The 18,307-nt window shown below is 32.8% G+C and overlaps 1 protein-coding gene across 4 annotated transcripts; it reads left to right on the top strand.

Annotated features, from left to right (window-relative positions):
• Positions 1 to 354: 354 nt before the first annotated feature.
• On the top strand, positions 355 to 17,774 carry LOC109792178 (transcription elongation factor SPT6-like). Of its 4 annotated transcripts, none has more exons than XM_020351558.3 (18): positions 355 to 543; positions 700 to 747; positions 4,275 to 4,338; positions 4,432 to 4,513; positions 4,628 to 4,706; positions 4,873 to 4,987; positions 5,097 to 5,307; positions 5,400 to 5,591; positions 5,683 to 5,808; positions 5,999 to 6,379; positions 6,475 to 6,585; positions 6,673 to 7,440; positions 13,059 to 13,203; positions 13,313 to 14,484; positions 14,569 to 14,775; positions 15,208 to 15,622; positions 16,806 to 17,262; positions 17,391 to 17,774. In XM_020351558.3, the coding sequence occupies exons 1-18, from the start codon at positions 504 to 506 to the stop codon at positions 17,539 to 17,541; spliced, it is 4,764 nt and encodes a 1,587-aa protein (XP_020207147.1). In that variant the 5' UTR covers positions 355 to 503; the 3' UTR covers positions 17,542 to 17,774. The 4 variants fall into 4 exon arrangements, with proteins under 4 accessions (XP_020207147.1, XP_020207145.1, XP_020207146.1 ...); XM_020351556.3 differs by having other exon boundaries at positions 4,221 to 4,338; XM_020351557.3 differs by having other exon boundaries at positions 700 to 762.
• The last annotated feature ends 533 nt before the right edge of the window (positions 17,775 to 18,307 follow it).

Below are 18,307 nucleotides of genomic sequence, written 5' to 3'. Positions count from 1 at the left end.
AAATTGCTACATTAATTAAAATTTAATTTAAAAATAAAAAAAAAAAAGAAATGCACACTTGGCAACATTATTATCTCTCTGTAGCCTCCTCATTCCATGCATGTTTCTTATGTAAAATGACATTTAACCCCAAACTCGTTGAAGCTAATGACTCGTATATCCTTGGCGACGTTTGGCAATCCAATCCTATCTCCACTCAAGATCATGCCACGTAATCCACTTACGTGACGTGGCAAAATCACAGCGCCATATCCAAAACAGCGTGTCATCTCGTAGATGAATGGAATCGTCAGGGGCACGCGCTTGTGCATCAAAAACTCGGAACCTCATTCGTTCGTTAAATGAAACCAGAGTCGCGAGCGTGACACTCTCAGTGTCTCACACTCTCACTGAGCACTACTTTTAGCTCACGCTTCTTGCACCTTGCACTGCATTGCTTCCCAAACCTATCAGTCTATCACCAATCACCACACCTTAGTTTAGGGTTTCTCGTTTCTGCATCGATGCTAAGAGGAACGAGGGAAGCGCCGCATGAAGAACAAGGTGAAACAATTATTATGACATTATTGCATGCTCCATCTCCTCACACTCATTTCATTTTCATTCAGATCGTTACTATTGTATTTCTTTTATTTAATTTTTTTTTTCATTTTCATGTTTTGTTGGTTCTGAATGCTGTTTCTGGTTTCTGTTTTTCAGAGAAAATACGAAAGAAAGGAAAAAGTAAAGAATCTGTAAACTTCGAAGGTATCGATGAAGACGGTAAACTCAAACTCAATCAGCTTATTCATTTTATTGTTCTCTTTGTTGTTTTCTTCCCTCTAACGGTTAGAGTTACATAGTGGTAGTAACACACTAACGCGGTGAGTTCTTCTGGTTTTTGCATAAGATGTCACATTTTTTTTTAATATTATTGTCGGTAATATTAAGTCATAATTGGTAAATATATATAATTTTATTTTTTTTAATATAAGAGTTAAAATCTATGGATGTGATTATATTAAAAATATGAAGGAAATAGTTTTAGGATGTTGTTAAGTTAAAATTTTTAAATATTAATTGTCGAAAAAAAATTGCTTTTCTGGTTAATAGAACTTTAAGTATAGTTATCTCCTTGCATAAAGGAAATGTTATAATTTTTAATATTATAATAACTAAATTACATTTTGAAACTTTATTTTATTTTTAAGATGTACTTTGGTTTTTAAAATTTTTTCAGAGAATTTTTTTATGTTTTAAAATATCTATATTGGCTTTTTATTTATTAAATTTGGATCAATTTTATTCTTGTAAAAGAATGATTGTTTTGGATACTGGAGCATGACTTTGAATTTTTAATCGAGTAATTCAAGATTTAAAATTTATATTATTAGATTCAAATATTAAAATTGATCATTATTTTAAAATAATTAAATTGGTCTAAATATAAAAGATAAATAACTTAAATAAACATTTTAACATATCAAAAGTTAAAATAAATTTTAAAAATAAGATAAAATATAAAAAAAGTATAATTTAATTCATTATAATATTTATACATCTATACATACAATAAAGACAATAAAGGTTGCCTTTTTTATTTTTGGTGTACTCTATTTTAAATTATTTTACCTTTTAATAAACTAACTTTTAACTATTTTGTCTCCTTTTTTTTATTTCACCATAAAATCATTCTTGAAGCATCTCACATTCTGTATGTAGCTCTCTCCATCGAAATTAAATGTAAAATTATTTTTTCTTTTATTTGCCTCTTTCACCGCTATTATAAAGCCGATATCTTCCGTTCATGTATACATTTTCTTCTGACGCTTTTATCTCTTAACAATAATACGTTTTAATTGTTGGTTGAAGGGTAAAATTAGAAAACATAGTTACAAACATAATAACAATTTTATTTTTCTTTACTATTTTTTATATTTAATTTTTACACAGAATTGAGAGTTGGTAAGATATAATATAGATTTAATTCAAATTCAAATTATATTAAAAAAATTACACTTTTTTACCGAAAGAAATTTACACTTATAATACACAAATTACACTCATAATATTCTCCAAAAATATTATTATCCCTAGTTTTGCAATTGTTTATTAACTTTAATTTAATCCTAGAGTATCGTTAGTCTATTTTCTGGCAAAATTAAGCATTGTCTTTCCTGTTTGTCCGTGCGCGTGTGTGTTTTAACACACACACATATATATATAAATAAAAGAGAATATTATATAAAAGAGAATATTTCAAACAATGCCGGTATATATAATTTTTATTAATTATTACATTATTTAATAATTTTATATTAAATATAAATGTAACCGTTGAATTATAACTTCATATTAACTTATGTGTTTATATTAAATTTTGTTAAAATTGAACAATAATTCGAAAGTAATTAAAATGTTCATATTTTAATATATTTTATAATATATATTATGTCAATTTTATTTTATATGAATGAAATATCAAATTATCTTGGATTAATATATGATCTAAGAGTAAAAAATTTTTAATCTAACGATAAGTTTTGAAAAATTCACATTTAAATAAAAGTTATTGAGCGGTGTAATAGTTAGTAAAAGTTACATCGATACTGTTTGAACCTTCTTATAATATGTTTATTTATTTATACTACCTCCATTTGTGTTTATAAGACTCAACTTAGAATAATAATTTTCTTTTATATAAGATCCAATTCATATTGTTTTATAATTAATTATTTTTAGACTAAAATACTCCAAATTAATATTTGTTAGCATAATTTGGTAATATGCATTAATGATATTTTTTTTAAAGAACATACACTTTAATTGATTAAAAGATATAGGAGTATTAATTAAGAAAGAAAAGTGGTACAAGGATAGTTTTTTTTTAAAATATATAAATAAAACAAATTTATTTTCATCGACTAAATTAATTCTTTTTCTTAATCTTGATGAATTAGGTAATTGAGTCATATATATATATATAAGAACATCTATGTTCTTGTTTAATACTTTATTTAAAACAATTGTTTGTTCCTTTATATAACATATAATTAAAGTGTGTTCTTTTAATTTGATAATATGCATTAATGAATAATATTTTTAAACAGATACACTCTAATTGGTTAAAAAATATATGAGTATTAATTAAGAAATCAAGAAAAATAGTACATGGGTAATTGTTTTTTAAAATATATAATAAAATAAGTTTATTGCAAACAACTAAATTAATTACATTTTTAATCTTGATGAATTGGATAATTGAGTCTTATAGGAACAATGATAGTATAATATTACATATGCTCTTGTTTATAAGACCTATAATTGTTTGTTTCTTAATATAAGACCTCATTTATATTATCTGATATATTAATTATTTTTATACTAAAATGTTCCTAATCAAAGTCTTAATTTGATAAAATACATTAATTGTAAAACTTTTTAAAGAACAATATCCATTGTAATTGGTTAGGAGAAAGATGAATATTAATTAAAAAAAAATAATATAAGACATGCACTTTAGTTGATTAAAAAAATATGAGTATTAATTAGAAAAGAGAAGTAGTATAAGAGTAGTTTTAAAATGATATATATAAATAAGACAAATTTATTGTTATCAACTAAATTAATTACTTTTTAATAAATTAGGTAATTGAATCTTATATGTAGAAACGATAGTAGTGTATTAATTTATACTACTTCCCTTCGATCTTAATTATAAACAATACAAGACAAAATCAAGATAAAAAAAATGGTAATTAATGTAATTATTTTTAATTAATTCTACTATAAATTTAAATACATCATTTGCTTTAAATATTTTTTATATTTAATATTAATTATAAGTAAATGTATAAAAAAATAAAATGAATAATAAATGGAAGATCTGTTAAAAAACAATAAACAAATAATATTAAAAAAATTTAATTAACTAATAATCATTACTTTTAATTTAAAAAAAAAGTTGATTATAATTAGTATGATAGACATTTAAAAGTTATAAACTACACACGTCCTTTTGTTTTGTTGCTCTATTTCGCGCGAAATTCAATATTTGTAATTTCGCATTTTTAGGTTTTGTAGAAGTCGATCGCTATCAATGTCGTTCGCTTTTGAGCTTTATTCATTGCGTACCATCGCATGCTGAATCTGTTACATGAACACTTGTAGTATTGATGGTGGTGTTCTTTGAATGAGCAACTTGTGATTTTTTTATTTATTGACCTCACTTGGAGAAGCAGAGGCAGGTTTGAATGTTTTTGAAACTGATGGGTTTATAATTGATGTGGATGAAGATGAAGATGTTGAAGCGGAAGAAGGTCAAAATCCAAAACAAACGCAAAAGAAGAAAAAGAGGAGGTTATTATACACTCCTATTACCCTATTATGCAATTTCATATATGATATTGTTTAGTCAACACTCAACAGTCTCCTTTTGCCATTCATTTTCAGGAAATCGTCAAAAATCATTATTCTTGACGATGAGGATCTTGAGTTAATTCGCGATAACAAGAGCATCAATCAAGAAACAACGGTTAGCTTCTGCCACTTTATAAATAGTCCTTCTGAATATGTATTTCTCAGCACCAGAGAGACTGGTTTTTGTCAATTATCATGTTTCTTTTCCATCTTCATTCTACTTTTCTAGAGTGTTGGAAAATTCAAGAGGTTTAGAATGGCTGGCATTGACTCTGAACAGATGGAATACTCTTCTGATGACGACGGAGGTGATATGTATCTGCTTGTAGTTTTATTATATTCATTTTGTTATTAAAATATCCTTTGATAACTTGCAGTTTGATTAGATAATCATCTGCTAGCTTAGAACAATTAAGCCTGATTTCTTGGTTTGCAATTATTTGTAAATTGATTAAAAATTCCTTTGATTTCCAGGATCACTCTTTGAGGATAATGCTGAAGATGAGTCTAACGATGATGCAGAGGATGATATGGCAGATTTTATTGTGGATGAAGAGGATGTCATCTATGGGAAGGGATATTCTCTCAGGTATTTTGCGATTTACATGCTTGTGAATTATATACTGGTAGTTCTTTTAGTGGCTCAAATAAGTCATTACCTCTTTGATATATTATTTTGTCGTGATTTTTACCTATAGACAAAAGCAGTTTAAAGGCACGAAACATTCATCTTCACTTTCAAAAGAAACGAAACATAGGTTTGGGAAGGCCGTTCAGTTTAGGGAAGTTCAAGCTCAAGCTACCAAGTCCGATGATCCTAACAAGTATGAATCATTCATCCCTACTAACATGTACCTAGCCGGAGAGGATAACTCTGTAAATGATACAGACATACCTGAGAGGATGCAGGTGATGATTCAAAATGTTTGTTGAATACTAATGTGTCAATTTTCAATCAAAATGTTTTAATTTAACTTATAATCTGTCACAAAATTTTACAGATAATTCAGGGTATTGTAGAATCTTCAATTGACAGACTGAGTATAGAAGAAGAAAGTTCTTGGATACTAAGTCAACTAGCATCCAACATAAATCCTTTGTTCAGCGAGGCTAACTCTTGTAGACTAGTTAGTACAGCAAAAAGGGAAGATGTTATTAATTTCTTGGAATTGCATCATACAGGGAAATATGATGTAAGGATTAGATGATTTAAATTCTTTTTAGGGTTATACAATGTTTAAAATTCCTTTTTCGTTCTTTTAATGTATTTTCTTTACATTTCAGATTCCATTTATTGCAATGTACCGGAAGGAACAATGCCCAAGTCTTCTAGAAGATCCAAAACCGGATGAGTCAGAAAACATATTATTGACTGATATTGAGAGAAAATCCAAGTTGAAATGGCACAAGGTAGTTTAAAATTTACTATTTTTTATTGTTGAATAATATGTATTAAACAAACAAGAGGTTGCATGTCTCAGTTATAGATTATTGCGTTGAATAGGAAGAAAGGTAGGCAGATAGTTAAAATAGAAAAGTTAGTTATTGAAAGAAATTAATGCATAACACAATGAAATAAATACCTTCATTCTTGGTGTAGATGATCTGGATAATCAAAGAATTGGATACAAAGTGGCTTCTTCTTCAGAAGCGGAAGAGCATGCTCATGAGATACTATAAACAACATTTTGAGGAACAAAATCAAATGTCTTTCCTTGTTGAAGAATCCAGTTTTTATAAACAGATTTTTGATTCAACCACTAATATGCTCAAGAAGGCTGAAACAGATGGAGAGATTGATGATATTGATAGGATTTTTAATTTGCATTTTCCACAAGCTGAGGAGTTTCTTGATACTGGTTATAAAAGGCCTCTGGCAAAATCATACTATTCCAATTGCAATAAGGCAGGGCTATGGTCACTTGCAAGAAAATTTGGCAGTCCTGAGAAATTTAGTTCTTTAGTTTCCCTTGAGAATGTGGTAAGTTTTGGCTTTTATTTACACGTGCCCAGATATCTTTGTAATTCCATTATTTTCTTGGGTAACAATTGACTGGAGATATTATTGGACTCTAGGGATCAGACAACGAAGAAGATCCGCAGGAATCTCCAGAGGAGATAGCTTCAATATATAAGTGTGAAACCTTTCAAACTTCAGAGGCTGTACTTAGAGGGGCTAGGCACATGGTATCCTGTTGAATTCATTAAGTAGTCTTTCATAACTCCAAACTCTGAGTAATCTTAGCTTACTAATCTTTAATTTTCTTTTTTCAGGCTGCAGTGATGTTAAGCAGTGAGATTCCTTTCAGGAAATTTGTCCGTACCATATTTATGGATAAGGTTTTAGTCTCAACTAGCCCAACATTGGAAGGAAATATAACAATAGATTCCTTTCATGAATTTTCTGGTGTTAAGTGGCTGCGGGACAAACCTCTCTCAAAGTTTGAGGATTCCCAGTGGCTATTCATTCAGAAGGCTGAAGAAGAGAAGCTTCTTCAAGTTAAAATACAGTTGCCTGATCGTACCATAAATGAATTGACAATGACCTGTAATGATGCCTATCTCAAAGAAAGTGAAGGAATATCTACTAGGCTTTGGAATGAACAGCGCAAATTAATCCTGCAGGATGCCATTTCAAAATTCCTTTTGCCATCTATGGAAAAGGAAGCACGGGCAATGTTAAATGCTAAGGCTAAAAACTGGGTATTAATGAATTATGCAATGCAATTGTGGAACAGGGTCACTGTGGCACCATATTTGAACAATGAAAGTGGCACTGCTCAACGGAAGGGAGTCATGGCATGTTGTTGGGGAAATGGAAAGCCAGGTACCACATTTGTCATGTTGGACTCTGGAGGTGGATTGGTTGATGTGATGCATGCTCGGTCACTTGCACTAAGATCTCAGAATATCATTGACCAGCAGAGCAGGAAAAATGATCAACATCGTGTCCTCAAGTTTCTAACAACTTATCAGCCAAACGTTATTGTGCTAGGAGCAGATAATGTGTCCTGTTTAAGGTTGAGAGAGGACATTAACGAGGTAAGCTAAATCCTTAAGCACACTTGGCTTTCTCGATGGGCCTAGTTATTCAATTATATGTGATTTTTAACCTGTCCCCTCTTCAAGATTGGTCACGTGCATTATACAGGAAAAAAACAAACTGTTATTGCATCCTTGAGTGATGTGAATGCATCTCGATTAGAGAAAACTTTATGTTGGTCACAAATGAGACATCAAAGCACAGCTTTGCTGCTTTACATTTTCTAAGAAGGTTTAGTTGCACAGCAGGTGCAAATGCTGTATGATGCTATTTTGGATTTTCTTTTGCCTTTGGTCGGCAAAAAAAACATGGGCTAAAACCAGGTTATATACATAGTGCATGTTTGGGTAAAATTCTTCAAAAGCACTTCTTGTCAAAAAAGTTGGCCTTTGATGCCTTTCTAATTCCCTTCTTCCAAATAAATAATACAAAGATATTTTCAATTATTTATGATAGAATAAATCTAATTCCTAATTTGTAGGAAGTCTAATTATATGCAATAAATAAATTGATTGCTATTCCTAAAATACATAATATATAACAGGAAATAGTAACAGTAATTGATTTCCTCATTAACATCCCCCTCAAATTGATGTGGTTGATCAAGAAGCATCAATTTGTGAACTAGAAACTGATGTTGTGGACAAGGAACCGCCTTGGTAAATATGTTTGCAAGTTGAAGTTGTGAGGTGACATGATGAATGGAGATAAGATGATTGTCCAAAGCTTCTCAAATAGAATGACAATCCACTTCAATATGCTTGATGCGCTCATGAAAGACTGAATTGGCAACAATTTGAATGACACTAGTGTTGTTAGAATGGACAGGTGTTGCATCTGTCTGATGGAATCCAAGCTCAGCCAAAAGACCACGAAGCCAAATAATCTCAGAACAAGCTGTTGACATAGCCTGATACTCAGATTCAGTGGAGGACTTAGAGACACGAGACTACTTTTTACTTTTCCAAGAAATCAATGCAGGCCTAAGGAACATACAATAACCAGTGACTGATCTTTGAGTATCAGAACAACCAGCCCAATCAACATCACTATATCCCACCAAGGTAGTTGGGGAGTCGTTAGGAAAGAAAAGACCACACTTAGAAGTACCTTTTAGATAACGAATAATTCGACGAACAACAGCTAAATGATAATGACGTGGAGTGTGCATAAATTGACTCACCTATTGAATTGCAAAAGCAATGTCAGGGCAGGTGATAGTCAAATAATTAAGACTACCAACCAACTATCGATATAGTAAAGCATTCGATAGAAGATCACCCCCAGCACGGTGATATTTGACATTAATCTCAAGAGGAGTATCCATCGGTGTAGCAGAGTGTAGACCCGTGAGACAAATCAAGTCTTCAACATACTTATGTTGATGGAGAAAGATACCTTTAGCGTCCATAGAAACCTCGCGACCTAAGAAATAACGAAGAGGATCGAGGTCTTTTATATGAAAAGAAGCCTTGAGCTGCTCTTTAAGATGCTGGATGGATGTATGATCAGAACCCGTAATTACCATATCATCAACATAAATGAGAAGAAGAACAATACCAGCTGTCGTATAGTGAATGAATGAAGAAGAATCATATTGACTTTGAACAAAGGAGAATCCAAGAAGAGTGGATCGAAACTTCTCAAACCATGCCCTAGGAGCTTGTCATAGGCCGTATAAAGAGTGTTTTAACTTGCACATGTTAGTTGAAGGAAAAAACAAGCCCTAAGGTGGAGTCATGTAAATATCCTCTATGAGGTCACCATGAAGGAAGACATTCTTCACATCCATTTGATGAAGTGGCCATCTTTGAGAGCTAGCAAGAGATAGAATTGTGTGGATAGAAGTCATTTTTGCTACTAGGGCAAATGTATTGTCATAATCCACCCCATATTGTTGTTTGTTACCCAAAGCAACCAATCGAGTCTTATAACGGTTAAGAGAGTCATCAGAATTCAACTTTACAGAATACACCCATTTGCATCTGATAGGCTTAACACCGGGTGGGCAAGGAATAATGTCCCATGTGAAATTCTCTTATAAGGGTTGAAGCTCCTCTTGCATTGCTTTCACCCAACGGGCATCCTTAACTGCCTGTGAATAACATGTAGGAATAGATATGCCAGATAGAGTAGGAGTAAGAGAAATAGGCCCAAATCCATACCTATCTGGGGGACGAATAATGCGTCGTGATCTACGTTGTGCTAACAAAGCAGGTTCAGGTGGCAAATCAGCATCACGAAGGGGCGAAGTAGGCTGTCGTTGAATATAAACATAGCCTGGTTTGAAGCATTCTATAGGACGAGAACCATTAGAAAAATTGGGAAGGGTAACAAAGCCATTAGAAGTAAAAGGAGACTGAAAAAAATATTGATGATCAAAGAAAACCACATTCCGAGATATGCGAAAGCGAGAAGCAATGACATCATAACACACAAATCCTTTATGAGTAGGACTATAACCAAGAAAAGAACATTGGACAGATTGAGCCCCAAGTTTATGACGATCAAGAGGTGGTAAGTGGACAAAACATACACAACCAAAAGGATGGAGATTATGGTAATCAGGATGAACATTAAACCCAAGAACCTAAGATGGAAGACGATTGACCAAAAAAACAGCAGTGGATAAGGCTTCAACCCAAAATTTAGGTGGAACAGAGCCGTCAAGAAGTAGGGACCAAGTGACATCAAGCAAATGGCGATTATTCCGTTCTGCAATACCATTTTGTTAAGGTTTATAGGGACAAGAGCGTTGAGAGATAATCCTATTTTGTTAAAGGTACTCCTGAAATTGATGAGAAAGATACTCCTTGCCAGAGTCACTGCGCAAGGTCTTAATCTTGGTGTGAAATTGGGTCTCAACATAAGCTAAAAAATTCTTAAACATGGTGAAAACCTGAACTTTGGATCTAAGAAAGTAAACCCAAATATATCGACTATAGTCATCAATAAATGTAGCAAAATATTTGTATTGAGCATGAGATAAAACAGGAGACACATCCCAAACATCACTATGAATAATATCAAAGCATTTATCAGTACGATGAGCATAAGAGGGAAAAGGTAGAGTTTTGCTTTTAGCAAGTTTACACACAGAACAAGGAAGGGATGAAGAAGAAATAATATTTTTATTTTCTATCGAATCAAATTTTATTAAATGGGACAAAACAACAGAGTTTGGGTGTCCCAATTTTTTATGCTAAGTCACAAATGTGTTGGGAACATTATTACAAACAAAGGATGAAAAACTAGAAGTAAACTGGAGCGGAAACAATCTCCCCACCTTAGGCCCCTTTGCGATCACTTTCTTCGATACCTAATCCTGCACCAAGCAACCAGCCCGAGAAAAATGAACACTACAATTAGTATCCACCAATTGATCAATTGAAATTAAATTGGACGCTAAACCAGGAGACACAAGTACTTTTTGAAAGAAAGAATTAAGGTCTCCAATAGTAGCTATAGAAAGAGTATTACCATCCACAATCTGAATTTTTTTGATGCTATTGTAAGAGTGAACATTGTGCAAATGTTTAGGAGATCCAATCATATGATTAGAGGCCTCAGAATCAACAAACCAAGGGGAAGAAGCGGCGGTAGACTTACCCGTGATGCCCATGGCAGAAAGAGCGGATAGTACCACTTGTTGCACCATATCCGTAGTCAAAACACTATTTTTGGCGGTTATAGGAATAGAAGAGTGACATGCTGAACCAGCAGTGGCAATAAAGGCTTTCAAGGGATGTTATGCTAGTCTTGTGGGGCATTGATAATATGACCATGTTGTTTGCAGTAGTTGCAACATTTTTTAGTACAATTGGGAGCAATATGGCTTAACTGTTTATAGGAGAAACACTGGATCTGGCGCATGTCATGACCTTTGCCTTTACCTTGAGTAGAATAGGCGATCGTAACATTAGAAATATTAGACATGGAGCCTTGGGTAAGTAAGCGTTGTTCCTCCTTAAGTAATTCACTAACGCAAACTTCTAGAGAAGGAACCAGATGGCGGTTCAACAATGCAGTATGAGCAACTTCATATTGTGGTTGAAGTTTTATGAGAAATTGGTCACGTTTACTAACCTCGTAAACGGCGTGAATGGCAGACAGTGACTCTGTAGGAACCTTAGAATGTAAGATGGTTGAATGCTCTGCCCATAAATTAAGAAAAACCAGAGTAATAGTCCTGAATGGACAGATTACCCTGTTTATAACTCGCAATGTCAAGCTCTAGCTGAAAGTGTTTTGCGGCATTATCTTGATTGTAACTTTGCTTCAAGTAATCCCAGATTATTAACCATTTGAGGCTCAATGGAACCAAGAATCCAAGAAATAATTTGTGCATCCTTGGTCTCCTAAGCCGTCAATGTATCGTTCTCTGTGGGGGCAGTAGAGGACCCGTCAATATAGTTTAGATATATTATAGAATATCTTAACACCCCACACCCCTTTCCCTTTCACGAACATCTTGAACTGAAACTCCCAGGCAGCATAATTTTTGCTGTTGAGACGGTTACAAAGATTCTCCATAGCCATGAAGACACAAACAAGAATGGAAAAAAAAAACTGAACCCAAAACCAGAAGCATAAAACAAAAGCACGGATCAAAGCACAAAGCAGAACCAGAAGCACGAACCGAAGTACGAGCCCTAAATGGACTGAGAGACAATCACAGTCTAGAAAACCTGACTCGTGATACCATGTCAGAAAAGTTGGCCTTTGATGCCTTTCTAATTCCCTTCTTCCAAATAAATAGTACAAAGATATTTTCAATTATTTATGATAGAATAAATTTAATTCCTAATTTATAGGAAGTCTAATTATATGCAATAAATAAATTGATTGCTATTCCTAAAATACATAATATATAACATGAAATAGTAACAGTAAATGATTTCCTCATTAACACTTCTAAGAGAGGAAAATAATTGAAGTTTCTCCATAAGCTAAAATTAACTTACGTATGAGTTAAAAATAAGATTTTGGAGAAACAAATTGAAGTAAGTTTCTACAAATTAGCTTATGTATAAGTTAATTTAGCTTATAGAGAAGATTATTTCAATTTTCCTTCCTATTTTTTCTCTTCTAGAAGTGCTTTTGAAGAAGTTTATTTATCGAAACAAACCCATAGTATTAAATGAAATATTTAGAACAGAGCCCTGCGGCACCATGTCAGAAACACTTTTTCCCATAAAATTTGCTTTGTGATATGAAAAGTACAAAAATATCATTCAATTTCCATCAAGTTAATATTTATTATTTTTAAAAGGATTTTTTGCAATATGGATTACATAAGTATGAAGTGTAGCTTGGTGCCTTGAATTCTTAAGTTTTAATTGCCATCATGAATTGTAGTTCCTGTATTTTATCGTTGTCTCTGCATTTTGCAATCACAACTTAGAGTTTATCAATTTTCCTCTGTACCGTAGTTTCATTAATATCATTCCAGCAGCCAGTTATTTTGTTGATAACTGATGATAATGCTGTTTGTTAGTTATCCTAGTGATATCTTCATATGGCAATTGCTTTCTTAGTTTCGTTAATACATGGCTTGATTTCTTTCTTTTGTTAGTAGACACCTTGAATTCAATGAATTATTTCAACTGTCAATCAGATTATTTCCATGTTGTCGGAGCACAATTTTCAAAATTCCAGTCAAGGAATGATAGGAGTACCAGCAGTTGTATTAGGGGAGGAAGGCTTGCCTCGTCTTTATGAAGTTTCAGAAATTTCTGTGAGCCAGTTTCCCAGACAAGATGGTAATCCATAGGATTCTTGCATTCATTTCTGTACTCTCTCCTCCCTTTTCTTTCCCAACTTTTTTAAGGTTCCTTTTGATAATTGTATAGCATAAGTTGAAATTTGTAGGCATTGTTAAGAGAGCTGTGGCTCTTGGACGTTTCCTTCTAAACCCACTGGCTATGGTTGCAACACTATGCGGAGAGAAAAAAGAGGTTCTGTCTTGGAAGTTGAACCCCTTGCAGAAATTCCTAACAAGTGATGAGAAGTTAGATATAATTGAATGGGTCATGACAGATGTTACAAACCAAGTAGGTGTAGACATAAATTTAGCCATCAGACATAATTGGCTGTTGGCTCCTTTGCAGTTTGTATCTGGTCTTGGACCCAAGAAAGCGGGTATTTTGCGTAGAGAATTACTTGGCGGCACAGAAGTGAGAAACAGAAGGGATTTTGCTAAATTTGGGCTGAACACAGAGAAGGTTTTCTGCAATGCTGTTGGCTTTTTACGGGTTTATTGCAATGATGAGAACTTTCTTGACAATGTCAGCAATACTCTCGATTGTACAAGAATTCATCCAGAGTCATATAATCTTGCTGAGGAACTAGCAAGAGCGATTTACAGGCAACGTGTTCTGGAAAATGCAGAAGCTGATGATACGCAAGTAAATGCTATTGAATGTATTCAAAATGATCCAAACCTGCTCGAGTGTTTTGATCTAAATGATTATGCTAATAGATTGGAAACAGAAAAAGGTGAATACAAAAGGGAGACTCTTTTTGACATAAAGATGGAATTACTTAATGGATTTAAAGATCCGAGGAGGCCTTATGCAGAACCGACTCAAGAGGAGGAGTTCTATATGATAACTGGAGAGACTGTGGATATGCTAGTTGAAGGAAAAAGAGTTCAGGCAACAGTTCGTCATGTGCAGTCTCAACAGGCATTTTGTGTGCTTGAATCTGGAATGACTGGAGTACTTTTTAAAGATGACTTTTCCGATGAAACTGAGAATATCTCTTTAACAGACAAATTGCGTGAAGGGGCTGTGCTTACATGCAAGATCAAACTAATTGATAAGAACAGATGCCGGGTCAATCTGACTTGTAAAGCGAGTGAGTTGAAGAATGATGGTGAGCAAAGTTTCCATGACATGGATCCTTATTATCATGAAGGAAACATCAATTCACTGAGTCAGCTGGAAGGAACAGACAAGATGGAGCTTGGAAATAAACATTTCATACCCCGGAAGATTTCTCACCCCAATTTTCAAAATATATCTGCAGATCAAGCAAAACAGGTTAATTTATTTGTTGGTTGATTTTTAATCTAAGTTTCCAATCACATTCTGAAGATTTGATTTCATCTGTTCTTTATTGAATAGTTCCTTGCAGATCAAGATGTTGGGGAATATATTTTTCACCCAAGCTCAAGGGGCCTATGTTATTTGACCCTATCTCTTAAAATTTTTAATGAAGTTTATGTACACAAAGACATTGTGGAAAGTGGAAAGAGTAATAGTATTAAAAATTTGCTTGGACTTGGAAAGACATTAAAAGTAGGAGAGGAAATATTTGAGGACATAGATCAGGTCAGCATCCTTAATTCAGATTCCAGATACATTTCAGAAAGTTTCATTTCCTCATGATTCTTCCATATGTTTTTTGTTGCCTCATTGTTTGTGTTTAAACATATCAATTCATTAATTATTACACACTTGAAAGTACTGTTTGTTGTTTATATCCTATGGAACCATGGATTCTTATATGAAGATCAAGGCATATGGTATTTCATGTAATTTATGCATAGTAAATAAAAGCCTATACATTCAAGACATGTCTGTGGGCAAGTGTTAGAAGATAGTGTATGATAGTATATTTTCCTGAGTTAATTTTGTATTGTTTGATGGATATAATTACCTTAAAAAGAAATTCAATTTTGATTTTGTTTATCTATGTTTGTTTCTTGATTTTGAGATTTTCTCCTTTCCTTCATATAATGATTTCCTCTGCCATGAAAATAGGTTATTGAACATTATGTCAAACCATTGGTAGTTCACCTGAAAGCTATGATTAATTTTCGAAATTTTAAGAAAGGCTCGAAAGCTGAGGTTGATGATCTGTTGAAACTTGAGAAGAATGAGTATCCAAGCAGGATGCCATATGGCTTTGGCATTTCATATGAGCATCCGGGCACTTTCATCTTGTCTTACATTAGAAGTACAAATCCACGTCATGAGTTTGTTGCTATCTATCCAAAAGGATTCAAGTTTAGGAAGCAAATTTTCAAAAGCATTGAGCAGCTGGTAGCATATTTTCAAGATCATATCGATGATATTGTTCCACCACCAAAATCCTGCACAAAAGTTGGATCATTTAAGGAGTCAATGTCTGGAGGATGGAGAAGCAACAATGTAGATCAGCACAAGCAATCAATAGGTATAAGAAGGACCTTTCAATTTATGAATTTTTTGTTACCTAACATTTGAATTTTGATGCTTTTAATTTATTAAATGTGTTCAAACAAGTTTTGAAATTTGGGGTAAATAGCAAATTTATCTGTTTCAGGAATGAAGTTCAAAATTAATTTGATATTAAAACCACCTTAAAATTTTCATTTCCATGATCAATTCAAAAATTTTAGTATCTCGCAGTCTATTCCTCTGAAAATAATATTTTTGTCATGGATTATTTGATCGAATTCCAAGTCGCTGACTCATAATAATGTAATTGTATTTATATCATTTGTGTACAAATGTTTGTACAGCAAATAGAGATGGAAATGTGATAAGATGATCAATACGATGGAAAGAGATGCAAAGGAAAAATGTTTTAAAGATTTGCTGTATGAACAATGTACTCCTATATAAGAAAAAAATTATGCATAAAATAATTTTTTATTATCATTGAATTACAAATTAATCGTAATGTATGATAACTTGTTACTTTTATAATAAGTATCTTAAAAATTAAACTAGTAATTTTTGATTGATTGTGTAATACTGTTAGTGTAATATCATTATATTCGCATAATATTTTCAAATATGAATATTATCGTTACCAATTGACACTACAATATTAATTCGTAGTTGAAAGTAATGAACAATCTTGAAATTATAATAAAGTAAAATTTGAGTTTCCATGTAAACATTGATATCTTAGAAGATACAATGCTGATATATTAACTCTTTGTAGTTTGTATTTTTTTATTTGAGCAATAATTTGTGTACATTCCATTTTAAACACCTCATATTATCCCCTCGTTTTTCTTTATATCTTTTCCTATCATCATAATATACACACTCATATATATATATATATATAAATAAAAGTTAATTACCTATACACTGTTAATAAAATCTTTTTACATTAGCAACTAATCATATCTTTTGATAATAACATGTCTATTGCTTATTTAATGAAATAATAATAAAATAAGTAACAATAAAAGATATGATTGGTTGCCAGTGTAAAAAACTTTACTCTGATAATGTAATGATGATTTACTCTCCCTCACTCTCTCTGTATATATATATTGTGATTTTGTGTCTAGTAGCATTTGAAGAGTCTAAATATGTTTTTTTTTTCGTTTGATCTGACCATTTGAATCTATGGCTTTTAGCTGACAATGAGCATGGGGATGGTCGTGGTGGCCGCAGCCGTGGACGTGGGCGTGGCCGTGGAGGTCGTGACCGTGGATTTGGCCCTCGATCTGGCTCTAGTGATGACAAGGATGGCAATAGTTTTCCTAGTTCAAATTGGGGCTTTGGTTCCAGAGACCCCAGTGATAATTCCTTTGCTGCAGCAGGTAATAGTTGGGAAGGCAATGGCGGGAGACAGGGTAGGGGAAGGGAAAGGGGGAGAGGGAGTGGAAGAGGAGGTAGAGGAAGCCAAGGACGTGTTACTTGGGGTGAAAATAGCTTTGAGAGTGGGAGGCATGCAGATGGTGGCTATGGTGGTGATAGTGGTCAGGAGCAAGGAAGAGGACGAGGAAGAGGAAGAGGGAGAGGAAGGAGAGGAGGCCAAGGTGATGGCCAAGGACGTGGTCGTTGGGGTGGAAATAATTCAAACCAAGAAAGGTGAGCTTGTTGAAATTGATTTTGAACTCTAACAACTGGAATATGTTTTCAAATTAATCCAAGTTCTAAATTTTCATTGAAGCGTGTCTTTTTATTTTTATTGAAAAATGTGAGATTTGATCTTTCAGGAACTGGAACGAAGACAGCAGAGGAAAAGGAAGTTGGGAAGCCTCTGATGCTGGTAATGCTGGATCTGGAAATGAGAACTTAGGATGGAGTGTTACTCATGGGAACAATGCAACTCCTTCTGGGAGTGGATGGGGAGGTAAAAGTTGGTAACAGATCCTAATTGCTACTGGATTCGTGTGGTTGGTATTTCTATTTCTAGAAATAAATGATTTCTTGTTCAGGCATTCAGGGTACTACGTCTTTTATATTCGGCTTTGTTAACAGTTGCACAAACATTAACTCTGCAATTTACTGTGTCATATGTGAGGCATCACATAAGGACTTTATGTCAATCTTTCTCCCTTTTCCTGTACAATTAGGATAATTAACATTATTTAAGGAAACAGAGGCTATTGTGCCTGATGTGAGTAGTTTAGATTTTAGGAAGTAATTGAATGGTAAAGTGGTGTGAGTAATTTAGATTTTAGAAAGTAACTGAATGGTAAAGTGGTGAAAAATTTAGAAAATAATTAAAAGTATAATAGTCGTATAAAAACTGAAGGATATTATCTTTATTTTAATAATTATACATTATAAATTATATATATTTTCTTTCTATGTTTCATTTTATTTTTCTTCACAAGTTGATACCAATATGAAAGAAAAATAATTAAAATAATTTTTTAATTTTTATAATTTAAAATAGATTTTTAGCTCATATACTTATCTTTTTCAATCTTTTTTAATCTCAATAGTTTAACATATGGTTGATCGACCATTGTAGGATTTTTTTAAAAATTAATTACATAAATGAAATTGTTTTGAAATTATTTATATATGAGACTGTTATGGGTCATAGCGAAACTAATGTCAAATGTATTTTTTTTTTGAAATGACTTGAATTTAGTTGTGTAAAAGTCGTTACTTGTTATAGCGA

The sequence above is a fragment of the Cajanus cajan genome, chromosome 10, assembly GCF_000230855.2.
Source record: "Cajanus cajan strain Asha chromosome 10, NIPB_CcT2T_4, whole genome shotgun sequence".
NCBI lineage: Eukaryota > Viridiplantae > Streptophyta > Magnoliopsida > Fabales > Fabaceae > Cajanus > Cajanus cajan.
The sequence above is the reverse complement of the archived record's forward strand: the minus strand, read 5'-3'. Positions and strand labels throughout refer to the sequence as shown.